We start from the raw sequence: 27231 nt of genomic DNA on the forward strand, positions 1-27231 counted from the left end.
GCAGCCGGGGCATCTGCCAGCGCCTCCAATTTGCTTTTTTCTCACCAATTTTGTTTTTGTTCTTGCCAATGTTTTTGGCATTTTGGGGGGAATTTTGTTTCTGGTGCTGTCCATGATTTGGGGAGGGCGCAGGAGGAGCTATTCCAGCGAGTCACTGTGGTCCAAGCCAAGGTCGGTACCAGGTGCTGCCGGGAGGCCGCCAGGCTCTTCCTCCAGCTCTTCCTCTTCTTCTTCTTCCTCCTCCATCTCGTCCTCATCCTCCTCATCCTCCTCCTCTTCCTCGGTGCCGTCGAGGGAGTCGTCGTGGGCTGCCAGCATGGCCTGCTGCATGGCCATGGTGGCCGTGGCTGAGGAGAGAGGTTGCAGGTTGTCCATGCTGAGCGAGCCTGAAATTAAAAAAAAAAAAAAAATATATATATATATATATAAGGACTTCCCAGCTAATACAAAAAGGATGAAAAAGTGCAGAAACCAAGAATAACCCAAGCAGAAAGCTGTACTTGGAGAGAGAGCATCCTGTAGGGTGTCCCACCTGCCCCAGCCATTCCCCAAGGTTGAACCCTTAATTTTTTTAGCTAATGTATCCATTAAATAAGAAGAAACCTTCATTTTTCAGCACATGCCCAAATCGATTGGGCAGATCTTCTTTTCATCCTCTCTTAATTTCCACCTTCCCTTCATCTTCTCCCTTCTCATCTTGTCTGGTCCATGTTCATCTCTGCTTTCTTCAGCTTCTCTTCATCTTCTTTGTTCCTCTTCATTTTCATCACCTGTTCTCTCTTCATCTTCTCTTTGTCTCTTTTCCCATCTTGTCTCATCTGTCTTCTCATCTTCATCTTTTTTTCGTTTTGCCTCCTCTTCTGTCCCCATCTCCCCCTTTACCTCCTCTCTAGCACCTCAAGAGATATCCCCAGTGATGTCCCATAGTGGGTGATCCTTGAGGACTGTGCTGATGCCGAGGAGATGGCAGTGCCACATTGCCAGCGCACTTGTGATGGCCAACTGGATGGACCTTCTTGCGTGGGCTACCTCTTCAACATGTTTTTCCCCACAGGGGCATAAAGGGCTCTAGAAATCCTTAATTACCAATTAAGGCCATAATTTAATGCATGGTCACCCCATCCAGGAAGGGCAGGGGCTGTCGGGGTTTGTCCTTACCGTCAGGATTTGTCCCCGAATTGCCACCCTGCTGCTGCAGGACCCCAGCGGCGATGGAGTTGGGCCAGAAGCGCTGGGTAGGCCGGTGCTGAGATTTTATTTTCTTGGCTTTGGGGGCTGGGTCTGGGTTGCTGGCGTCGAGCATTGGCTGCAGGATGCGCCGCCGGGCATTTATGAACCTTTCCAGCGAAAAAAGAGACCATTCAAGTAAATAAGAGTCATCACACCAATTTTGAGTTAAACCAACAGACGACGTAACAATTCAATGAGCTGCAATATAAAACACTTCCAAAAGTGGCTGCATGGTCCCAAAAGCTGGGGTTTTATCCTATTTAATTTGTCTGTGGCATGTTACACCATTGCATTAATTTTTCCAGCTGAGTTGGAGGCTGCTACATATTGGGTTTGCCAGGAGAGGGCACTGAGATGCCGCAAACGAACGCCATCAATTAAACACATCGGAGCCCGCCTCCAAGAAATCGGCCCTGACTGCTCAAGTTACCCCCCAAAAAGCATTATATAGCACCAAAATAACGGGAAAAAAATTTCTAAAGCCAGCAAGATGATTGCATGGGCCACCGATATGCTCACCAGTTGTTGACTTGCAAGAGGGTCAGGTTGGTTTGGGCGGCGATTTGCCTCTTCTCGTCCTCTGTGGGGTAGGGGTGCTAGAAAAAAAAGAGATGGGGCAGCATAATGACATCCCTGTGTGCAAAAAGGCAGCCCCCCGTGAAAAAAAAAATACCCCCCCCTTCTTTTTCATTTTCCCACCCCAATTTTGGTGGCTTCTTGCATCTGAAAGATGCAAGGCTTAAGGGTGGCATCTGAGACCATCATGGTCTGCCTGCTGTGCCTAGGGCTTTTCCAAGGTTTTCCATCAAAGGCTTTTCCTTGAAGGAAGTTAGTATTTTTTGTTTTAGCGATTTTCCCATAATGTTTTTTGGTAAAGGTGGGATTTGGGCTTCAAAACCTGCTGTCACCCACAATGCTCCTTGTCAGATGCATCAATAAAACACTCCAAAACATCTGCACTGGGAGACTACCAGCACTCAAAGCTTCAACAACCTCCTCCCAACCATGCTAAAAATCCTCGTTTCCAACCCCCGAAATGAAATTGTTATCAAAGCAGCCCCATGTGTCATTTTTCAGAGCCCCAAGCCAGTGCCAGTGTTGATTCACATGACTTGTTTTCCAGCTGTTTGCCCTCAAAATAATGTGATTTCCTTGACAAAACCACCCAAAGTCATGGCATGCAGGAGACTCCTGTCCCACCAGGGCCTCAGGGATGCTAAAGTGGTTAAAAATGGCTCTTTTTGGCAAAAGTATCCTCATTTTTGGCATATTATTTCCAGCATTCCTTCCTCCTGCTGGTGCTACAAAACTTCCAAACCCAATAAAATGATGAGCATCAATGCTATTAGGTTAAAAACCACATCATCTATGATGTCAGATGGAGAAATCCCGTGGGGAAGCCCAAGCATCTTCTGACCATGAGGATGAGGCTGAGAGCAAAGGTCCAACCATACAGTAGAAGAACAATTTCTTTTAGTTTTTCGATCCAGTTTTGGAAATCTCAAACCATGGGGCATTCCTTGCACCCAACAGAAAATTGCTCCTCAGTTTCTGGTCTTCTAAATCCTTTTCCTGCTTGCAAATCTGCAGTTCATCCCTCCAAAAGCATGGGACGTGCACGATGCAGCTTGGGATGGCGGCCCAACACAGTGATGGTCTTGTCCTCAATGCAATAAATCCAATATTTCCCATTTTAAAAAAAGGCTGGAAAGTTCCCAACCAGCTGCTGCTCCATGTCCTGGGTCATGTTTTACCCCAAGTTGCTCCTTGGAGCTGCTATTTTCTGTCTTGCTGTTATCTATGGGTCTCCCACCTTCCTGGAGACCCTCATGCAACTCTTCGCAACCAGTGTCTGAGTGATTTCTTGGCCAAATTATGCAGGAAAAAGAAGGGGGGGGGCGGTACCTTTTTGCCCTTCTTCCAGCCCTCTGGCTGGGAGAGCGATCTTCTTGCATGAAAATATCGTGGTTGCATCCTCTGAGCTCCCTCTGCCTACCTACATCTTCAACCCCCAAAATGGGGTGATTTTGTAATTCTGTATTTCAACTGATTGCTGATGTGCCATAACCATACCTGTGGGGCAGCTTTCACATCCAGGCTTGCTGGAAAACAGTATTTTGGAGCTGTTAACTGGAAAAAAATGCTACACCACCCATCCGCAATAATTTGTGGAAGTCCCCCTCTGTTTGATTCTTCATGCATTAAGGGAGTATTTTTGCCACCTGCAGTGAAAACGGTCATTCCCAAAATAAATCCAAAGCCACTTTGAGACCTCTGAATATAAATTCAAACCACCACCTCGATTTGTTCATTTTAGGGTTTTTTTGCCTTTTTTTTCCACCTTTGCAGGGTGTTTTGGCAGCTGCGGTGCTCACCATGAGATGCTGGAAGAGCCATGAGCGCATGATGTTGGTGGCATGTTTGGGCAGGACGCCCCGCTTGTTCTTGGACTTCTTGTCCTCACCGTCGAGGAGGGAGGTGAGATCCAGGTTCACCTGCCAGGGGAAAGGAACAGGGAGAGAATTGGCTGAAAACAGCAATGGGCAACCCAAAACCCAAGCAAAACTAGGGCAAAAAATGAGCAAAACTAACCCAAAATGGGAGTAGGGCAAGTGCAAAAAACAAGCACTTGCAGGGAGTGTCCAAATGCCTTTTTTTTCCCCCAAAAAATTTGCATTAAATCCACATTTTCCCCCAGGATCTCTATTTAATATCTCAATTTTTTTGCCAATGCTTTGCAAGGGGCAATGGGCTTTTTCTCCCTGCTGTGGCACTGGGATCGCAGTTGGGGACCGTGGTCCTGAAGCCATGACCATTTTTATTGTGCAATTAAGGAGGAAAACACTTTTACCTTAAAAAAAAACAAACCAAAAGATGACTTTCTAAACCTGAGGTTAAAACTCTGCCATTCATTAAACCCTTGCAAATCTGTGTGCCTCACTCAGCTGATTCCCACCACGAGGAGACACATGCCCATTGAGCAAAAATTTGCTTTTTTTCCTTCAAAAATAAAAAATAAACATCTTGCTGCAAGAGAAGTTTTAATGAGGATGCAGGAACTGAACTGAAATCTCAGCGCTTGAGTTAAAAAGAGATTTTTTTTTTTTTCCCCAGCTCTTCATCAAAACACTTCTCCTGGATGAATTAAACATCAGGCCAGCAGGTCCCTGTGATTCCCCTGGGCTCTGGCTGAATAAATCATGGCAGCAGCTCGGGAAGAGCATCCGGAGGTGCTTGTCCAGGGCTCTCTCCCTGCCCCGATATTCCCTGCGCATGTGTTTTTCCCACCACAGAGGGTTTTGCTGCAAGATTTAAGCCTGCGATGGAGAAATATTAAAGAAATTTTAAAAACCATGGCACAGGCAATAAAACTGCCTGGGAGGTGCCACCCATTTCCAAAATGCCCTTTATTATTTTTTTTTCAAGAGGCTCCCGCAATTAAATTGGGGCTTTTCAGAAAAAAATCTGCATGGGGGATTTTTGCTGATCTGCCCCCAGGAATCAGTGTAGCAGAAATCAGTGGGGTTTTTTTCCCAAGTTCCTGGGGAATGGGGGTTTGGAAGAGATCACAGACAGCGCAGCCAACAGGGATGGCAAGTTGTCCTTATAAATCCATTTCTACCCCAAATTGTCACGTTATTGCAAGAATGCAGCCATGAAGGGAAAACCCATGTAGTTAATTGCAATGACAAAAAAAGGAATAAAAACAGAGCAAATGGCTAAAGAAACCACCCCAAAATCCATAAAGCAAGGAAAAGAAATGAGTCTTTCCCATGAGCGCTGTGATTGCCATACCGGACAGGCAACACCAGTGATCCCAAATCCATAATATAGCAATAATATCCTATCCCATCCCATCCCATCCCATCCCATCCTATCCTATCCTATAATATAATATAAATATTATATTTTATACATTATAATATTGTATAATATAGCAATAATATAAGCACTGCTATCATTTATTAGGTCGTTGTTATAATTTGTTAGGTACCCCAAAGGAGCCTGGCAGATGGATTTAATCAACGTTTCTTGCTAATTAAAAGTTTAGGATACTCCAAGGGTTGAATTTGTGGAGAAATTGGGGGTTTTGCTTGCTGCAGCAGTTCAAAACATTGCATAAAATGGAAATTTGAGGTGGGAAATTCTTACCTGGGCGTTGGGGATCTGCAGGGCACCGGGGGCAATGGCTTGGGCGAGGACCTGGCCCTGTGACGTCACCATTGTCACGGGCTGGTACAAGGCTCCACCTACCGGAAAAAAAAGGCTCGTGGGGTTACCGAAACCCCCAAATTTCTACCCCCACCACCAGCCTCCCCCAGGGTCCCTACCTGGCACGGCAGGTGAGCCGCTGCCAGCGCTCATGGCCAAGTTGCCTGGTGGTAGCGCAGCTGCCGGCACCACAATGCCCGGCGGAGGGTTGGAGGCAGGCGGCAGCGCCGCCGGTGAGCTCTGCAGCATCTCCTGCGGAAAAAAAATATTAAAGACATGGATTTTTAACACGCGGCAGGGCACGCAAGGTTTTAATTTTCCCCTTCCAATAAACTCGCCCTGTTGTCTTTTTTTTCCCCTGGGTGGTTCAACAGGCAAAATTGCAGAAAAAGGGATTTTTCAGTTTGTTGCAGTTGCAAAAAAAGATGGAAAGAAGGATTTATGCTTTGCAAAGCTCCCACTTAGCGTCCTTCCCAAATTCATCTTCTTTGTGCAGCCACTATTTCCCGTAAGGAAAAAGGAAAGAAAAAAAAGAGCATGATAGACAAGAAGGAATTTCTTCAATCTTCTTTTTCTTTCTATAAATTTCTATTTTTTTGCTGCTTTGACTGGAACTGGATGCTGCAGCATTTGCTAAAAGCCAGGACAAGCACCATGGTTTCCCCTTGCCAGAATAACAGTAAAATAATGAAATTAATAATAATGTAACCCCATTTGATATCATTCCTTGCAGCTTTAAGCTAACTTCTTGCAAAAATGGGCATTTTTTTTTAACAAAAAGCTGTAATGTCATTGTCAGCCCCAGCTCTGGAGCAGCTCTTGCATGCAAGCGGCAACTGGAAAAAGCCCAAACTGAATGATTATTTGAATATTTAATGCAACATTTTGGGAAGGGAAGGGTGCCACAATTGAGGATATGGGGGAACACAGGGCAGTGTACCACAACCTCCCAGATGGGCAGAATTTGGCAAATCATACTTATAAAATTATCGTTTCAAAATAAGCCCAAGATAACGATCTCTCTCTAATTGGCCCAGCTGTAATGGAAATAAAACTGCACTCATTTCTTGCAATAAAAATATTTTTCCCTCTTTTCTACCCATTTTCCCATTCCACATCACTTCCCTGGTGTCCGGCTTGTTTTCAACTGTTGAACAAAATGCCAACAAAGGGGATTTTTTTTCACTCTTTTTATTCAATTTCCCTTCATTTTGATGCATTTCTTCAAGAAACCTATTACTTGGTTTAAGAAAAAAGAATTTCTCTGGACTATTGACATGCAACAACACCAGAAAAGGCGACCACACAAATGTGGTCAGGCTGGAAAAAGGCGTAGCTCCTCTTTTCCTTGCAATAAAAGTACAGAGATAGTAATTTGAACCCACAAATCAATTAATTTTACATCAAGAGATGGTGTGGATGCATCATTCAACGGGGAGTGTCCATGTCTATGCATTTCCCATTGCTGGGGGGAAAAAAATGTCATTTTTGGTCCATTTTTTTGCTTTTCCCCATTACATTCATGCATCCATCAGCTTTTTCCCCATCAGTCACCACCGATTTGCCTGTGCAGTGGTTCTAAATAAACTCTGCTTTCCCTGCATGCTTTTGCCATTAAAAATCCCTTGCTGCGTTTTCCCTTCCCATGATGCCGAACCCAAAACGTTGTAACCACTGCCTCTCCTGCATGTTATTTTTGTCCTCTCCATTGATGATCTGAATATTATTTATCTGGAAGTTTTGCTGCAATTGCTGTGCATTTTTGCTTCACCTCCCAGACTTTCCTTTTCATAGCTAAATTAATTTAAAAAATGTAAATATGACTGTAAAATACTTGTACTTTGTTTTAATATCCCTTCCCCATCTCCAGCCTTTGGGAGGAAATGGTTTTCTGTTTGAAAAATGAGGATTTCTCAGCACACAGAAAGCAAAAACTGATTGCTTTTGCATGCACTTGGACTTGGCTTTTGCTAAGTGTCCGGCTAACAAATACAGTGGAAGTATTAATATAAAACCAAATATGGACCTTCAAGAACATCAAAAAGCAGTCAGATACAGCCAGAGGCAACCAGAGGTTTGGACCAGCCTGAAGACCTCCAGCTTTCCTCTCCTGCTTTATTTTTCCACAATTCCTCCAAAAGAAGGGCATCCAGAAGACCATTTTTGGAAGTACATTTGGAAGAAATAATTTGGGATATCGGAAGATGGGAACAAGAAACTGCTGTTCCAGATAGTGGTCAAAGCCATTTTCAACAGCATTTTATGATGACAAAAATTGCATTTTTTTGGTGGCAGAGAGGAAAACTGTCCCAAAACACCAGCTTAGTGGTGTCCAAAAAGGCAGAATATTGATAATTATTAGAAAAAGATAGGAAAGAAATTCCTGGTGTTTCTACAATGGCACTGTGAAACCAAGGGTACCCAATGGAAGTGGAGGCTCTGCCTTAAAATAAATATAGATATCTCCAAGAAGATTTAAAAAATCTATTTTGCATACTAATCGCCTTGGATCGCAAATGCCAGCCAAATTACATTACGCTTGTGATTTTGCTGCAGTAGAAAATATTTTATATTTTAGGACTCAAAGAAGTTGAAATATTTCCAGCAATTTTGAAACTTGAGTGTAAAAAGTGCATCAGTAGGTGTCTCTGCAGATCCACATCTCGGCACTGACCTTCCATAGCTCTATGGCAAAACATGATTTCTCTGAATTAAAAGTCACTTTAATGAAGAAAAAGACCTGGTACATATTGCATTGCACAAAATACCCCCTTTCTTACAATAAGGCAAGTGTCAAAGACTCAGGGCCCAAGTGTAAATGCTAAATTTCAGCACTACTTGAGTTGACGTCCTTCCCCTTGTGCTTCACGATGCAGCAATTTATTTTTGGATAGCACACACATGCGTAAAAATTTCTGTCTCATCCTAACTTTGTGAAATTTGTTTGTGCTCGATTAAAGCTGGGAAAAATTGGGGTTAGTTGGGGAAAAAAAAAAACCCATGAGTTTGCTGAGAAAGAGCTGGCCAAACTCAAACTCATGTAAGAAGATTCATAAGCCTCCTTCGTGGATGGACGGAGATGAGAAAAAAGTTGGCTTTAAATAACAGAGAAATCCAGGCTTGTCCACAGGGCAAACTTGGATAAATTAAGATCTATACAGAGAAGCCTTGCATTGAGTCAAGCTAACCCAACCGTCAGCCTCCAACCACCAGGAAGATGGAGAAGGAATTAGAGAGGAAAAAATGCTGTCCTGAAAATGCCCATTTAAACACTGCCGATCTGCTGCAATTCTCGCTTGAAACGAGAGCTGAAAATTGCAAGATTTAATCCAATTTAAACATCCCTGGCAGTGCTGTGGTTCCCAATGTGATTGGCTTTGCAGTGGGTTTTTTCGTGCACGTGGAGTCAACTGGAGAGCAGTGAGGACCACTTTGATGTTGAAGGAAAGTATTTACATTAAGCTCTGGATTAAATTGGTTTTCCCCTAACTCCATGCAACAAGCACCTCCACTCTCATATCCCTGTCTGAAAAGCTCAAAGACTATTCATTCAATGAAGGGAGGGAGTTAAAAAGGGTCTGATGAGAACTCAAGAGAAAGAAATTAAGCCAAGTGAAAAACAACCAAGAAAAATGGAAGGGGAATTGCTTAGTGGACTTGCAGGCCAAAGAGGCTAAAACTCCCTCCACAAAACAAAGTGAAGCACAAAATGAGAAAGCAATGGAGAAAACAGGGTAGGAAAATGTCTGTAAAGTAACAAAGGTTCAGGGAAGGCTCACCACATAGGAAAAAATTAACTTTTCACCCAAACTTGGCCAACGCCAGGAGTCATCTCTAGACTTGGTGACATAAGAAGATTTCAGCAACAGTCAAAACACCTTTTTGGGTGCTCTCTCATCTTTCCATCACCTCCAGACATTTTTGCATTTCCAGAAATCCTCGCATTTTTCATCTTAGAAAGCACAAATAACACCAAGCCAAGGGCCATTCTTTCTGAATACACCAGGGAAATCCAACCACAATCTTCCCATGATGACATTTTGACAGTTCCGGACATTGTTTTCTCAGGTTTGGTTGACATCCTTGTTATTGCGTATCCATAATTTTTTAAGCAGGCTGTCCTGTGGTAAAAAACTTTGCAAAAAACGGAAATACTCCACTTGCACGACCAACTTGGTGTATCTTCTCACAAAATGATCAATGCCTTTCCCATACCCTGAGAAAACCTATTTTCCAAGAAACCTTGTTCATTGATATTAATCTCATTTCCATTACTCAGATTTTTAAAAAAAAATTCCTAAATTAGTGGCCCCTTCACTGTTTTACCTGCCCTCAGCATGAGACTAATAGGACGATAATTAGCGATATCATCCCACTTGCCATTTTTTAAACACGGATCCCATGATTCTTCAGCTCTCTGGAGCATCTCCAGCCCTTACAGCTCAACTGATGGATAGAGAGTATTTCCACCCTTTTTTTTAAGCCTTATCCCTGCAAACTCAAGTATACTCAATAAGTCGAAGCACTCGGGCACTTGACATTGCTTAGTTGCATAATCAGAAAAAATTTGCCATTGTATCATCAGTGGTATGTCATCCTCATCCAATAACCAGATGAGATCGTGGCTCCTTCTGGTCTATCACTGTGAATATTTCGGCTCCCATTGCCTGCTGAAAATCCCTTCATCCTTGAGCAAACATTTCTTCTCCAGTTGGGTTGTTCCTGGGTGTGTTCCCATTTATTTAGCAACTGCCTCCAAATCCTCACTTGAATTTCTCAACTTTCAGGTCTTGCCTGGAAAGGAAATGTCGGCAGCTCCGGGTTTGCAGGAATCAGAGGTGCTTCGTACCTCTCCATGGGCCTGATTATTTTCCAAAGACTTGTGCTAATTTTCTGATACGATCCCCACCTCTTTGTGAGGCACTAAATCCTCATTACTTTTCCTGACCGATGCATTCTAATTAGATCAACACTTAAAAAAAAAAAAAAAGGAAAAGAGCTAAAAAAAAATCACAATAGCCACAGGACGGCTTTCCATCTCATTAACTCCCTCACTTATTATTTTCATTAAAATTACTGATAAAAAACGTGCATCTCCATTTGCTGGGACCAGGAGCTTCGTCGGCTCATATCTAACATCTCTCTCATCACCCGGGATGCGGGCTGTTGCCATGGCGACGCACAATAATAGAAACTAATAAATTACAAACGAGATGCTCGTTGAGCAATTATTGTTCTCTTTTATGCAAGTGTCTTGCTAATTTTGATCATAAGGAATGCTACCATAAAGCAGTGAAGGGATAATAAGTCCATTTCTAGAGATTATTAGAAAATAGAGAGAGGATGGGGTTTTTTAGATCAATGATTGAGTCATTTGGTGCTTTCAGGAAACCCAAATAAGAAATAAAACTTTTTGGGGGCTTTTCCCTCCCCGTGCTGGGCCACAAGTATCGTATTGGGAGCTTTGAATTCTGCAGCACTTGGAGCTGAGCTGCCATAATCACATTTTTTTTCCTTACCACCATGCTAAAAATGCCCTGAAAAGCCCTAAAAAAGCCCCCACCACCAGCCTTCTTTTGGGGGAGAAACCCAAGAGCTGCCTGGGGATGCCCTGGCTTATTTTGAGTTGGCTGCAGATATTTCTGGGGGCATTGTACAGCCCCAAATTTCATTCCTCCCCCCAAAAATTGAGTGTCCGAGAGAGAAAATCCCCAAGAGCCACTCAATATTGCATCAAGGAAGTTTTCTGGGATGCAACCAGCCAATATTTATTCCCTGCACTGCAAATGCATGTGAAAATCCCAATCCATGGGCAACTTTTTTTCCAAACATGAAGTTAAAATCCCTTATTTTGCCCCAAAAGCCACCAAGGTGCCGGTTGGCTTGGCCATTTCAGTTGATATTTCTGCAGTTCTTGGGCATCTCCTTGTACTTTCCCACTGTGCTTGAGGCACCAAATGTTTTCTTCTCCCAGCTAAAACCAAAATTATGCAAAAAAAAAAAAAGTCAAGGTGGGACTGGAGAACTGCAAGACGTGCCAGGGCAAAAAAAGGAGCAGCAAAGCCAAAAAGGGTTCTCTCCCTTTTGCAGAGACACAAACATTGGGGTTGCAGTTCTGCCAAACCCATAAAAAAAAGGCCATGAAAAAAGCATTTTAAAAAATATCACCACAGCATCACTTATTGCACCATATGCGAAAGATATGGGTTTTTTTTAAAATAATTTTCCTCAGCTGGGGATGAGTTTCTAGAAGGCCACAAGAGTTGTAGAGCAACCCTCAAACCTTGTTGGCCCAATGTGCCTGTTAGCCAACATGCAATGATGGTGATTATAAGTGATTTTTAAGGAGTTACCTGAGGGTGGAGGCTGATGGAAGAGGGGTTGGGGGAATAGGGCCCCCCCAGGTCATTCCTGAGTAGGTTGTCACTGTGCATCTTGGTTTTGAGGCATGTGATGTAGCGGTTGCAAAAGTCCTTGCACAACTCGTTGACCTTCTCCAGCTCCAGGAGGTGGATGCGCAGCACCTGGATCGCCTTCACCATCTATGCAAGGGCACACAATGGCAAAGTTAAAATAATTTTTCTCCTCGACGCATCAGAAGAAGAACCCAAAAAATCAATATTCTCACCCAAAATCTAACCTGGAACTGATCCCTACAGTACAATTAAATGCATTTCCTTTCTAAACACACCAAAAAAAGCAAAAAAATCAGTATTCTTACCCAAAACCCATCCCAGAGCCCATCTTTCTGCACCTCCACACTTTTCCCTCCCCATCAATCATATCTCTGAAATCCCAAGAAGACAAAATTCACAAAAATTACTGTTGCCTTTGTGGGAATTGTTCCCCATGCTCCAAAAAAGTCCAAGCCAAAGCTCTCGATGTCAAAAAGTGTTTGGGTATTCTCCGGAGGCCACTTCTTCTAACAAGATTATGGGGCTGCAACTCCGCCGTAAGCTGTTGCCGGTGCAAAGCCTGGGCCTCATTAAAACGTACCCCATAAATGTTAAAAAATTTACACATAAAACATTCCTCTTGCCAAGCTGAAACCTTAAGTTTTACAGCCGCTGTTTGAAATCTTGCATAATATATAAAATTTCAGCTATTCACTCCGGGGCAATAAATCTGGTTTTATGTAACAAAGCGTCTTTGCATTTCAAAGGGTGTTTTTAACTTGCAAATTTTAGTGGTCATCTTTACAAACTGTGAGTCGCCATGGTTGGGAAACATCCCGAAAAATCCAGGGCCAAACTCGGGTGGTGGCTCCATGATGGAGAAAGCGAATTTTTGGTTGGCGAACAACAGGGATAATGGGCTGTGGCTGTAAAAATCCTTTTTTTTTCTTTTTTTTTCCTTTTTTCACTTTTTTTTACTCCTCCACAGTTGGCGCAGGCAAAGCGCAAGGTGGGGGCATCGCGCCCCGGCTCTCCGCATCCTCCCAGGGCTCAACGGCCATGAAAGTCAATATTCAAGGGCAAAGGCAAGAAGACCTGACACATATATGTATAAAAAATAAATCTCTCAATTATCTCAGCTCATTTGCTTAGGGTCTCATTTTATGTCCCTGCTCCGCTGCGTCGTATATCTGTCCGGATAAAGAGTTACAGTCCAATGGCGTACGTGCGCGGGGTTGTAAAAAATACAGATGCTGAATTAATTGACTGTGTGGCACTCGGCAGCTGATTGAGTTGATAATGGTGAGATCTGACCTTTTTCTAATTTCTAATTATGTGCATCTCAGTGGTGAGGAATACATGACTCTTATTCTAATGATAGCTAATGCCGATGGCCTTTTCATCCCTGTTTTGCCATTGCCGATTTCCAGGGAATCAGTGGCATTGAAAAAAAACCCACCTCCAAAATAACCAAAAAAAGGACAATGCAAATAGGAAAAAAGCATCATCTCAGGAACAGGTTGAAATGTTGAGTTTTGAGCACTGCAAGACTTCTTCATCCAAAATTCCCTCCAGTTGGTGCTTCCCACCAACAGGAACGGTCCTTCTTCAGCATCACATTAACCATCTCCTCTGTCTTGATGGAGGCCAACCACACTGAGCAATTTGGATGGCTTTTGGAGAAGTTCTGGGCATTGGATAGAATATATACATACAGATATGTCCTAGAAATAGGGAAAAAATACATACATATATATATATATATATATATATATATATATATGAAAACTAATACAAATATATTGAGTGCTGCAAGGTCATACATAGGATCAATACAATGGCCCACAGCCAGATTTCACCTCGGCAGCAAGAATTGCTCCAAAACATGCCCAAAAAACATGATTGATGTGGGTTTTTTTAAGACACCATCAAAAAAACCAGTGAAAATAACCTCTGTGGACACAGCTCGTGCACTGACCGTTTGCTGGAGATGTTTCATCTTGATATGTGTAGGAATAGGTTTTCCTCCCCCAGATTTTTAGGGTTTTTTTTTGCTTCAGCTGGCTCCATCCCCCTCCTCTTGCTATATCATTGCACCCATTTTTATGTAATTTAATGCGATAGGGGGTTTTTGGTGCACCTCAACATTTGATGCATGTTCAGTCCCAAAACTGAAATAATCCAAAACACTGCTTTTTTTGTTTGCTCATCCCAGGGTGATTTCTGTTCTTGGCTATAAGACATTGCAAAATGGGTTTAGTAATCTGCAAACAGGACTTTACATGGCCTGCAATTTTTTTTGAGGGCTTTCCACAGACTGCTAAGCCACTCTTGATTTAGGGATGTTGCAAAACTCTCTTCCACAAGCTGAAATTGGGCACAAAAGATGCGGATTTTAATCCATCTTGAAACCATTTCTTGCCTTTTTTTTAGGAAAGCAGTAGTTTGCTCTTGGACGAGCATTGCTTGTTCTTCTTCCCTTCGTGACAGGTCATCAGACAAAATCACCTCCTTCATATCTGTAATATTTGGAAAAAGCTACCTGTGAATTGCCTGATTTTGCTTCTTTTCTGAGATGGAAATCCCTCTGCTACATGTACCAGGGGACATGCCAACCCCCAGGAAAGGTGTTTTGCTCTTTGCATCATCAGAGGTGGGCAAAATTGCCTCTTAAAAATTTACTTGTGGAGCACTGGGAGGGTGCACCAGGATGGCGCAATGGACCTGTCTACCAACATGCTTGCCATGGAGACCGCATGTGGAGGCTTTCTGGACAAAATAATGGGATTTGGGAATGTTTCCTGAGGTCCCAGCAAGAGAAAAGCTCCATCCCAAGCAGAGTCTTCTGAGGCACCTTCCAGCAGCGATGGGTACGGTAGGAAATTTTGGTTTTTATGACAGGGAAGCCACCAAAAACAGTCCAAAGTGTCCTAAACCATTGATATGCATCACTCTTTTTGGAAAAAGCTCTTATTTTGCCTTGCTTCTAGGACAAGAGCTGGCCATCACACTTGAAACAAGATGGTGCCAGACAAGAATGTAGACGCTATTGCACGTTGCACCGAAGAGCAGTAATTCCTGGAGAGATTGCAGGTTTTGGGGCACAAACCAGCCAAACCAGCCATCGATCATGGCAGGAAACACATTGACCCCATGGCGTTTGTGTGAGAAAACTAGACAAAAATTGGGCAGGGGTTTGTTCTCACAGGGGATCTTATGGAAAATGTCTCAGAGAAGGTCCTGGAGAAGGTCTCACAAGGTCTATGGAGAACACTGCCAAGATGGCCAACACTACAAACGGAGTCCAAAGACGTTGCCCAAGGTGGTAGATCTTCATAATTTGTTCATCACCCCCTACCTTCTCCCCGCCCCCTAAAAACCATCTGCCAAGCCCCATCTGCCTCTACCAGGTTGTCCAGCTCAGGGTCATCGCTGAAGAAGGGCTTGTGCTCCTGCTCCTGCTGGTGAACGAAGTTCTCAATGTCAACGTCGAAGCTGGCCGAGGTGATGCACTCAGAGCCCTGTGTTGCCTGCTCACACTTCTCAAAGAGCAGAGTCAGCAGCGGGAACAGTGGGTGCCTGCAGAGGACAAAGTAGACCCCCCCATAATGCTCACTGGTTTAGGTCCCATGTCCATTTTTATCCCACACCATCTATCCATTCCCTCCCAGCTTGCAAGAGCCTGGTGGTGCAAACCTCACTCCCAAGCCCATACTGGAAGTGCTCCCTCTAAACCTTTTCCAACAACCAAAATCTTAAAAATTGTAAAATTCACCATCTTCACCAGGAAATCACTTCTCCCAACATCTCGGTGCTTTCCATCATTGCCCCAACGCCGTCATTTCCAAAATGTTTTGCCATGAGCAAAAAGGTTTGGCTTCGGGGTGGTTATCTTGGAGCCCTCTGCTGTCCTGGCGGCTTTGCATTTTGGAGATCAACATCAGCACCCACTCATTGTTGGTAATATTTTACCCCAAAATGTCTCTCGGTTGGAGATGCTGGATGGGGATGACCTGGTATTTTTAGGTGTCCGCAGCATCCTATAGACAACCTTGCTATAAGTTGCTCCTCCACCAAGAGGTCTCTCTGCACCTCTGTCAAGCACTCCCATGTCCATCCACAAAGATGGGTCAAATCTCACTTCTTTCTTACCACAAAATCACTCTTAGAAAGCCAAGATTTGCAATTCTTCTTGCAAATCCACGATTCACTCTAATGATTAGACAATAGGCTTGCAATTCTTGCAAATCCACAATTTGCTCTAATGATGATGCTAAATCGATGCAATATAAAATGCAAATATACATACAATACCAAAGCACGTGGAGAAGAAGGGGATGAAGACCATGAGTTAGTGCAACCTTCAATCAGCCTCTCCAGCTGTGCAAATTAAAAAAAAAATTAAAAAAAGGAAGTATTTATGGAGTCTTTCAGGGGAGAAATGCAAAATGCTGCTCCAGGGATGGTGTCCCCCAGCACCCCAGTTATCCCAGAAAAATGGGATTTGCTCCACCATTTTATCTCCAAAAGATGGTCCAAAAGACGATTATGAATCACTTCCCACTGGTCTTTTCCGAGCTGGAGTCAGGCGAAGGGGTTAAACCCCTCGGCTAAGTCTTCATTTGCAGCTGCTAATACCGCAGCATATTATAGTTTAATCTGTCCTGATCCCAGTTTAATGCAAGATTCGCCGAGGCTGGAGCAGAGAATGGGGGGGGGGGGGGAAAAATTTCAAAATTTCAACCACCCCCCCGGGGCTTAGCCGAGGTATATGAAAGGCAAATTCCAGGCAGTGGGCTGAATTATTGGGACTTATGAACCGGTGGCTCAGTGGCAGGTGCCCACTGCCATTTCCAGAGCCGCTCCATCAATTAGGAGCAAAGGCATGGAATTACCCCAAGGATGGGGGGGCAAGGTTGCGGGGGGGGAGACTCTAGCCCCTGAAAAATTTGTAGCCCCTTTGCTTTGAGGGGTTACATCGACCAAGTGGGGGATTAAGACTGTTGCCGGCATCACCCCACACTGCTCAGTATTTATAATTGGGGCAGTGCTGCTATTGACCCCCATGAACGTCTTGTAGCGCTGGCAGGGAGGAGGAGGGGGAGGCACGTGGCTGAGGGGATGATGGTTTGTTTTTCAACTGGACATAAAATAAAATAAAATAAAATAAAGTAAAATCAAGTCCAATCAAATAAAATAACTAAAAACTTAAAATAAAACCTAAAAATAAATAAAAATGAAAATAGAACAAAAAAACCCAAACAAAACAACATAAAATAAAATAAAATAATAAAATAAAAAAAAAACCAAGGAGGAGGTGCAAAAGCCCCAGGGATGGTGTAAGGGAGAGCACCAAGGCCTGTAGTAGAGTGCAGTGTCAAGGAGCGGTGAAATTTGGGGTTCTGCCATAAGCTATATGCCGAATCATTGCAATTTTTTTTCCCTTTTGTATGCCAAAAAAATGCAGTTTTCTCTGTTTCCAGCCTTTCTGTGGCCACGACAGGCAGGAGAACAGAACAGCCATCATGGGCGTTTGCAGGCGGAGGTCACAGCATGAAAACTGAGAGCTGGATCCCATCCTCGTTACAAAATTTGGGGGGGGAGGGGGAAGGAGGATGAACAGGGAAACAGGAGGGTTTTCCCCATCACAAGTGTTATGGAGGTAGAAGATCACTCCCATGGCACAAGGAAGAGCTTTGGGGTGGAAAAATCTGCTTTTGCTGAATATGGTTTTGCAAAAACCTCTTTTTTTCATTCCAGGGAATCCTCCAAATAAAAGGGCTGAACCGGCCCTGACATTTTCCTGCAGGAGAGCGGTCGTGTGCAGCCACTAATAAAAAGGATTCGACACGGGCTAATAAAGAGAAATGAATTCCTCTAATGGCCTAATGGCCTAATTTCGCACCTTCAGCAGGGCTCTGCCCGCGAGCCAGCGGCACCATGGCCACATCACAACAGGAATGTTTTTTTACACAGCTCAAATATACCCTTTTCCCCCTCCAAAATAATAATAATAATAAAAAAAACCCCCAAGAAAATAAACTTAATGCAAAGAAATTCAGACATTTCCCACTTGGAAAAATCCAGTTTGCAGGGATGGGTAGTTTAAGCATCGGTTCCTATGGGAGCGTCGTCTTTACTGGTCCAAAATCCATCGGGAAGTCCCAGGCCCACTGTTGCATAAAGTCAAGAAAATACTTTAGCTGGGAAGAAATTGCAGCAGAGAAGTGATTCTGCTGGACCCATCCCTGTGAAGATGCTCCCACGCCAAGCAGACGATGGAGGAGGATTAATTTTTTTCCCTTTTTTGTATTCTTTTTATGGATGATAAACTTCCCGCTAGAGCATAAAACCCAGTGGGGTGACTTGTCAAGTGTTTTTTATATTTCCCATTGCATTTTCCCAGCGATTTCCCTCCAGGCTGATTGACCGACACTTGCCACCGATGCCTTCGGCCTTGGTGCAATTATCGAAAATTAACAAAAATCCATCATTTTGGGTGGAGGGTATGGCCCTGGAAGGCTTAAAAAAACCTGTGTGCATTTGATAGCTAATGACATACACAGAAGCCATATTAACCGCTGTATAGGTGAATATTCAGAATTTGCATGTAGCAAAAAAACACTTGTTGGGTGTCTTTTTAGAGATAAAAATGTATTTGGGGAGTAGTTTTGGCTGGTACCCAAAAATAAGCATCCAGGTTTGGACAACCGACTCTACATGTGGGACCAGCCAACAATTTTTTCCCCACTTTTCTGGGTGGGAAATACCTCCAAAAAGGTATTTCTGGCATTTTTTTTAATCTTCAGATTAAGGCTGTTAAAGCTCCAAAGGGTTTTTTCTGCTTTTCATTATCCCACGAACGCTGCAAAAATCCTCGCAGAAGTGCAAAGAAAAGGGGTGGGGGGGGGTCTTGGATGACCTCTTTTGCCTTGAGAAAATTATTTTCCATCATTGGAAAAAGTCTTGAGACCTGCTGCAAATAATCCTTTGCGTTTTCCTGGGAAACAGGTGGATTTATTCCATGCCTTCATCCGCCTTTCCAGACCTTTTGGACTTGTAATATTTGAATATTTGGAGTCAAAGTGTTTTAATTCCTTTGCTTCCGAGCTGCAATTTTTTGGGTCACAAGCCCCGACAGCCCTGGCCATTAATGGGGGGTTAATTCTTAACCTTAAACCGTAACCCTGATTATATTATAATATTATACGTTACTGTTACATCATTAATGCGTACATCATAATATTGTAAATAATTACATATCACTTATATAATTACATATTACTTATATAATTATACTATTTACATAGTTATAATGTCACTTATTGCAATTATATGATAGCATTACTACATATATTACCATATTATATATTATTATCTCCAAAGTGACAAAAAAAAGGGGACCAGAGGGGCTCATCCATCCCGTACCCATTGCTGCTGGCACCCTGTATGGATGCAAGAACTGCGTATTTCAGGTTAATATGTGACTTTGCTCCTTCTGGGTGCTTTTCTGGCCCCATATCACATGGTTTTGCCAAAAAAAGAAAAAGGCTCATTTGGGGTTTTGGGGTGGGGGGGAATATTTTGGACTGGGGGAGATGCTGCAAATGAGGTCTATGAAGGAGCTCCACCACCATGCGTTATTATTGCTAGAAAGGAGCTAATTGCTAATCCCCCCCGTTCCTGTGTGTTAATTAATGCATTAGAATAATAGCAGATTAATACTGCCTTATAATAATGAATGCATCAACGAATCAATGCATTAACCCATGCATTCATTAATGCACCGCCGAATCAATGCATTACTAATGCATTACAATAACTAATGCATTAATGAAATAATGCATTAAGGCATTCATTAATTAATTAATGTGCACTGATATTAGCTTGCATCACCTGTAGACGGCTCGTTTGTCGGCCTCCAGCTGTGCCTGGGGGTCGCCGGCCGCGGCGGATACCGGCACGTTGGCAGCCGCCGCTGGCGTGGTGAGATGGACAGGCTGTGCCTTGCTGGGCTGCTGGGCTGTGGCTGTCATCTGGGGGGGGGGGGGGGGGGGAAATAAAGGGGAGGAGAAAAAAGGAAGAAAATAAAACAAAAATGAGGTTTGTTGCACCTTTCCACCAAGTTTTGCAGCCTTCTGCATTCAATTTTCAAAATTTAGGAGGAGGCAGCCCCGTGATGGGGCTCTGAGCAGGATGGTTTGGGGGGAGGTAAAAATATATTTGCATTTCATCTAATCCTGGCAACAGCAGATTTAGGTTATTCCCACTTTCCCCACTTTTTACTTAGGGAAAATACAGGAAAAAAGTCCCGACATCCTTATTGCACAAGCAGCAAAGCAAAGGCGGGGGGTAATTTATTAAGGGATGCTTTGCAGAAGTCCCAGATTAAATCAGCTGCAACGGTGCTGCTTGCCAAGGTTTTTTTCAAAGCAGGTATTATTGTCTAGACACACAGGCATTTTAAACTTTCTTCCAAAATTACGTGAGCCTCTTCCAACTTGCCAAGCCCAGGAATGAGTCATTTTTGTGCTGTGAGAAGCCAGCCAAAAAAAATCAACCTTTTTTCTGCCCGTGCCCAAATCACCCATCTTTAGCCCTGATGCTGCCCCAGATTGCCGACGCAATGGGGATCGCAAGGCACTGGGGCTGGAAATCTACAGGTAAAATTACATCTGCGATGAGATAAATCATTCTGCTACCTAATGTTTTGCTTTTTTAAAAAATTGTAATTTTTTAGGTAAATATCTGTATTTAAGATGTGAGATGCATGCGTGCCAGCGCATGTGCAAATCATTGCACATCCTTCCAGCATCACCCCCAAAACTTCCACCTCCACATGTCTGGCTTGCACATATTTAGGTGCAATCTCCACTTAAAATTATCAACTGCATTAAAGAAATCTGAATTATTTGCTGCCGGGCTGCGGATGACACATTGCTTTATCTTCACAAGATTCAATAAATAAAAAAAAAAAAGTTAAAGTAGAATTTTAATCGATTTGGGTTCAAATGCATCAGCAAGCCCCCAAATCCAGTGGTTTTAGCTCAAAATCTCAGTGGAAAATTAATGCAAAGACAGTGCTTCACCTGCTTTGGTGTCGAAATGTAAAAAAATCAGCATTTGCCTGTTTTCACCAGTAAATCTTCAATCCTCCCTTGAGCTGGGTAGCAAAATGGAACCTCTGCCTCTTGTTAAATATTATTTATATAATTTATTTATTTGTCTAATATGCTTATGTATTCATATCTGTGTTTAGTTATATAGAAATAAAATATCTACATATATTATTTATTTGTTCAATTATATTTATTTCTGTCTGTTTATATAGAAAGAAAATATTTTTATATATTATTTATTTATTTTTCTAACATACTTCTATATTTATTTCTGTGATTATTTACATATAAATAAAATTTGTGTATACACACACAGACATATATATATATATAAATACTTATGTGTATACATGTGTATGCCCATGGTCTTCTCCAGCCAAACCCACCCTTATACTCAGCTTCTTGCCATGAAAAAAAGCAGATTTCTTGCCTCTCTTAAAAGCTGCGTAAACCCAAGCCAGGCCAAAACCGCGACACCTTTTGCTTTTAAAATGTTTGACTTTAATATCTCCTGCCTGACCTTTTGCTGTCAATATGGTGCTTTTTTTTTTTTTTAATCTCCTTTATTGTTCATAACTCCAAAGTTTGGCTCCGGCACCTGGAAATTCACCCGGCGCTATTTAATTTCTAACTCTCCCAACCCAGAAGCGGGATTGATTTCCATCCCTCTTCCCTTTCCCAGTGCTAAATAAATGAGTGAAAATTTGGGGTTCACTTCCCCTTTCTATCCCAGCAGTTTGGATTTCTCTTTTTTCCCCCCATTTTCTATCTAAAATCAAACCGCAAGTGGGTTTGGGGATGCTCCAGTCATGCCTTTGAATATCTCCCCGTCCTCTTTCTCTTTTTCCCGTTTTTCATCCCTATTATCTCCCTTGAAAATTACTTTTTTGGGGAAAAAATGGCTTTCCCACCACCACCTTTTTTCCTTTTTTAATTTTTTCCCCTCATTACATTCATTTACTGGGACACCGAAGCACTTTTCACGTCCTGCCCCGAAATCCCGCCAAGCTGGCTCTTTCCAACCGTGTCTGCAACTAATTGGGCTATTACCCAAAAAAAAAAAAAAAAGACTCCTCTGCAGCTGTTTCAAAGCCATTACCTCACCTTGGACTAAAGAAAATAATAAAAAATTAATAAAAATAATCCCAGGTCAGCAGGAAAAAGAGGGAAGAGGATGCTCGGATGCGAGTATTTGCAGCTGGGCAAAGAGGAAGGAAAAAATGCAGCCAAAAATGGATACACAGGGAGCAGGTGGGGATGGAAAAGGAGGAAAAAGGCAGCAGGTTTCTGGCTCAGGAGCGTGAGCATCTCAGCAGTGGGAAAATGGGGAAATATGGGGGAAAAGGGGCTGGATTTGGGTATGAAAGCAAGTGTGGAAAAAAAATGTAGGCAGGGATTTTTTTAATTTTTTTTTTAATGGCCAAAAATAGTTGCAGGGGGGAAAAATGTAAAAAAAAGGCAAAAATATGAAAGTAAAAAAAAAGTTAAAAAAAAGTTTAAAAAATTATGTTAAAAATGTAAAAAAAATTGTTTAAAACATTAAAAAATATGTAAAAACATGTTTAAAATCTTAAAATATGTAAAAATGTTTAAAAAGTTAAAAATATCTTTAAAAATATGTAAAAAAAGTTTTTTAAGAGTTTTAAAATTTGTAAAAAATAGGTAAAAATCACATGTAAAAAAAACAATAAGAAAGTCAAAAAAACCCCCATATTTTTGCAAAATTCCCAGTTAAAACAGAGATTTTTGAGGTGCCGCTTGCTTGACGATGCACATCACTTCCCAGTTATATTCTTTTTTATAGTATATTTCTGGCTTTTTCACTTCTTTAGGAAGAAAATCCTTTGCCGGAGTTAGCGGCTGCTCCCCAGGCAATGGCGGGGCTTCCCGCAGGTTTAAATGTGATAATCCCTCTTGTTTTAGGGTTTTTTTGAAGACTATGGCCAAATGCGTCATCTCTAGAGAGCAACCACGCTGAAGGTCTTCAGGGCAAGAAAATCTCCTAAATCATCAATATTTACCCTCTTCCTTAGCGTTTCACAGTGAAATTTCTCTGTTGCCATCATACATGCTGAAAACAGTAGTTCTGAGCCCGAAAACGTGCTGAGGACACCAGGAGCTGGGGAGTTTCATTGATCCTACTGAAAAATCAACATCTCCACCCAATTTTTAATCTGTGACTTTTTGAAAATATATTTTTATAATTAAAAAAATATATTTTTATAAAGTAAAAAAATTATATCTTTATAATTTTCAATTTTTGACCCTGATGGAACCACCCAAAAGGCACTTTTTGCGGGGGCCAAAGCTGCTTTCATCGCTTTCGGTGCTGAAAATGCCTATTTTTAAAACTACCTCCTTTTGCTAACTTTGACAATGAAATGGCTGAAGACTTTACCTTGGCTTTTGCTTTTAATTTATTATGGAAAACATGCAGATTTTCAACAGGTTGAGTTGCTTGGCGAGTGTGATCACGCTCAGTATAAATGATGCTCCATATTACACCCCTTCAGCAGAACCAGGTGATTACTACAGCATTTTTTTCCTCCAAAAATCAGCTTTTCCCATCATTTCGGCTTCATTTTGCACATTTCTGACAGTGAGGGTGATCACTTGCATAGCCTCTGCAGTAAAATACTAATGCAAAGCTCCCCAAACCCCTTTTTAGCATTTTTCTCCCCAAAATAGTCCCCTTGATGCTAAGGAGCTGGTTGTAGCTCTAATAATTGATTTTTTTTTATTTATCACCAACCATCTCCATCGCTTCCCTGTCTTTGGGGAGAGGAAATTTGTGCAATTTGCTTTTCCAAACCTTAGAAATCCCAAATTTTCAGGTAAAAAGCTCATAGCAGTCACAGCATTGAGTCAAAAAAAGCAGCTCTTGGCTGGAGCTTTTCCTCCAAACCCACTAAACTGAAGCAAAAATGCTTGAGCAACCCCCTCGACAGGAAAAAAAGGAGGGTTTTGAGCAACGATGCTCCTGAGGGTCCCCAAAATGCAATGTATTAAAACAGAGGGGCAGATAAGGGACAGGAATGGGGAAGGTAGGGAGGACATCTCCACAGGATGCTGCGGGAAATCTCGGCTATTTTAAAAGTCCCTTAAATTGCCCATTAGGACTAAAACAGCGTCACAGCTCCCTGCTGCGTAAGCAAGAAAGGTGATATGTTTCATCGTGGGGAAAAAAAAAGAAATTGGGAAAAAAACCCCTTCTCGTAGCGGAGCAGCGAAGCAAGCAAATGATGACACAGAAGTTGGAGGAGCCATAAAAACCCCACCAAGGTGTCGTTTGTGAGAAGTGACCTTTTCCCACCAAAGGAGACGAGCAGAAAGGAGACCCGGGTGGCTTCAGAGGGGGGTGTAAAAGTCAATGTATTTATTTTAGCTTGCAGAGAGCAGGCTTGATTTTTTTTTTTTTCCCTGGGAGGGGACAGTTCTCTGCTTTTGCAGCCAAGATTTGCAGCAAATGAGGGAAAAGTTAAAAATTTCCCATATGAATCCCCCCAAAAAGCTGCTTTGAATGCAGAGACGGTTCAGCACTCAATCCAGATCATCCCCATTTGGTCACTGTAGCTGGGAAAGTGGAAATGTGATGTGGATTTGCCCCCCCAAAAATCTTGGGATGGGGTGCGAGGTGCGGAACCATCTCTGAAATCCAACCTTAACCACCACGTCCAGCCCACTGGGGTGCTCCGGCAGAGTTTCTCTTGGACAAACTCCTCTTCTTATAATAACTTAACTCTGTAAGGATGCTTGGAAAAGTTATTTGACCCCTTAAAGCAACATTGTAGATGAAGTCTTTTTTTCCCCCTGCCATGGGTTGCCAAAAAATGCCATAAGGATAAATCAAAAGGCGATTCCTACAGCTAAATCCGTCACGGTTTAACCAGACATTTCGTCTTTCCAGCTTATTAACCTGCTGGCTGCAAACACACCACCGTGTTGGCTTTCCAAGAAGACCCCGCGACCCCAAAATAAGCCAGAAAGGGGAAAAAACACCCATAGTTTGACCCAAACCCCTTCAATCCTGGAGACTGCATCAAGAGGGGTTTTAATTTTTGCCAGTCTCTGAAATGAACGTTTTGGGGTGAAATATTTTGTAATGATCATTACTTAGGAAGGCAGGGTAATTAATGCAGGAGTTGGGGGAGTCACGAGGGGTCTGGAGGAGCCCATGGGTGCTGGGGGACACTCACCTGCGGGGTGTCTTGGTAGGGAGGAGGGGGCACCGTCTGGGTGGCCATCATCGTCAGAGCCGGTGCCGGGGAGACATGGTGCATCCTGGGTGGGACTCACATCGAGAACCTGTGGGTGGGAGAAATGTCGCTGGATTAAGCGGGATCTCCCCCTGAAAAGAAATCCCATGGGACAGGAGAAAAAAAGGGACAGAAAGGAGAGGTGACAAGCACCCCAGCACAGTGCTCCACCACCCAGTCCCTGGAAGAAACCCAAGATCATTTGATGACCCTTATCATAATCTGATGATTATTTGAGATTTGTGATTTTGGATAAGGAATGCATCAGGGGTGAAGCGAAGGGGGTTGCTGGCAAGATCTTCCCTGGACAGCAGCCAGGCAAAGGCAGAGTTCTTGGAGATGATGGTTGCCATCAGCAAACCTCATTATATCTTCCCCCTTGTGAACCCTGGTGCACCCAGGCCATTTTCTTTCTACCCCTTATGCCTATAACCGCAGTGCCTAAATGGGGATTCCCATCCCCTTTCCAGTTATTCCTCCTTTTTGGAAGCAGGAAGACAAGTCATAAATGCAAAACTTTCCATTTTCTGCAATTATACAGTAAAAAACCCTGTCTCTCTGCCTTTGGCCACCATGGAGTCACATCCTCATGCACTGCATGCTCAATCCAGAAGGGACATTGAGTATCCAATGTTGAGTTGACCGACATAGTTGACTCCTACATTGCGCTGACCAGCCCAGTTGACTCCTATGTTGAGTTGACCGACCCCATGGCAACTGAATGCACAGAAATGAGGAAAGAGGGTTTAAGCCCTTGCTTGATTTGAACCAGGGAGCAAACTCTGATTTTGACATCCCCTATGGACATCCCTATGGAACCCAGGAGGCAGTCTGAGACATGCCACCCCAAACTCTCTTGAAGTTGCTCTGCTTTCCGTAAATGCATAGTTATTTGGGGGGAAAACAGACTCTTTTTTGGTATCTTCGGGTCCCAAGGAGATGGGGAAAAAGAGGGGCACCAGGAAGGGACAAATTTGTAGAGGAGGTCTTGGCTGGATGCTGTCCCCAAGGATAGAACTGATGGCAGATGTAACCAAAAAGGAACTCTTGGCCCCAGAATGCCCCCTCTCCCATTATTTCACTGCAGCTGTGTGCTTGCTTCAGAAGAAAAGCCAATCATCTTGCTTAAATCCTCAACCCCCCCCGCCCCCGTCCTGAGTCCTCTCCGAGTCTCTAAGCTCTGTGTTAAGCCAACTCACAAAGCCACCTAGCAAAATCTCCCCAGAGCCCTCAGAAGTGCATTTCTCCCTGCAATGACTCATTTTTGTAAAAGATGACATCTCTCGAAGGCTTTGCCCCGTTGTGATGCTCATCAATGCATTGGGGTCCCCACTGACTTCTCATATGGAGAAAGGCCGTGGTGCCATCCCATGAAGAAATGCAAAAAGTTATGTAAAGTCCTCTGATATTGTGAGGGGATCTACCAAAAAATAGTGTCAGTGTCACTTTTGCCATGAAATGGTGACATGCAGGAAGAAACGCTCTTGCACAAGGCAGAGGAACAGGGATACTGATGAGGTCAGTAAAAACCGAGGCACATTTGGGGTCTTCATATCAGTCTACACAGTTTTTTGGGGGAGATTCACAATACTCTGGTCTTCTCCATGAGGTCAACAGTTGCTTGGGGAAAGATTTGTAATATTCTCGTCTTCTCAGTGAGGTCAACAGTTGTTTGGGGGAAGATTCACAATATGCCAGTCTTCTCCATGAGGCTTCAGGCTTTACAGGAACCACCAGGCACCAAGAGCACAAATGCACCATATCCACATGGAAAGCCAAGTACTGTCTGCATGGGATGAACATCAACCATTCTTATTATTCTGCATGAATAATTTTTTTTTTTTTTTTACTTTGCAATACTATGGATGATCCATGAATTGAGTATTAAGAGAGCACACCCAAAATCCTGTGCATTGGGAAAGCAGACCGGGGTCCTTGCATGACACAGACCTCTTGCAGCGAGAAGGATATTGCATTTATGGGATTAAAATGATGCTTTTCATCTTTCTTTCCCAACAG

At 42.9% G+C, this 27231-nt stretch overlaps 1 protein-coding gene across 1 annotated transcript; it reads right to left on the bottom strand.

The window, feature by feature from the left end:
- On the bottom strand, positions 1-25236 carry PKNOX2 (PBX/knotted 1 homeobox 2). Its single transcript, XM_010581334.1, has 10 exons — positions 25153-25236; positions 19734-19873; positions 15245-15416; positions 11796-11984; positions 5562-5694; positions 5383-5480; positions 3606-3725; positions 1750-1826; positions 1159-1337; positions 1-386 (listed from the first exon to the last, which is right to left on the bottom strand). The coding sequence occupies exons 1-10, from the start codon at positions 25234-25236 to the stop codon at positions 139-141; spliced, it is 1440 nt and encodes a 479-aa protein (XP_010579636.1). The 3' UTR covers positions 1-138.
- Between the last annotated feature and the right edge of the window lie 1995 nt (positions 25237-27231).

Source organism: Haliaeetus leucocephalus, unplaced genomic scaffold, assembly GCF_000737465.1.
Source record: "Haliaeetus leucocephalus isolate CR32 unplaced genomic scaffold, Haliaeetus_leucocephalus-4.0 Scaffold773, whole genome shotgun sequence".
Classification (NCBI taxonomy): Eukaryota; Metazoa; Chordata; class Aves; order Accipitriformes; family Accipitridae; genus Haliaeetus; species Haliaeetus leucocephalus.

Coding starts and splice junctions, on each gene's coding strand:
- PKNOX2 (XM_010581334.1), bottom strand. CDS start 25,236: ATGCACCATGTCTCCCCGGCACCGGCTCTGACGATGATGGCCACCCAG. Junction 5,695..11,795: donor CCATCAGCCTCCACCCTCAG/GTAACTCCTTAA, acceptor TTTTTTCCGCAG/GAGATGCTGCAGAGCTCACC. Junction 3,726..5,382: donor TGCAGATCCCCAACGCCCAG/GTAAGAATTTCC, acceptor TTCCCCTGGCAG/GTGAACCTGGATCTCACCTC.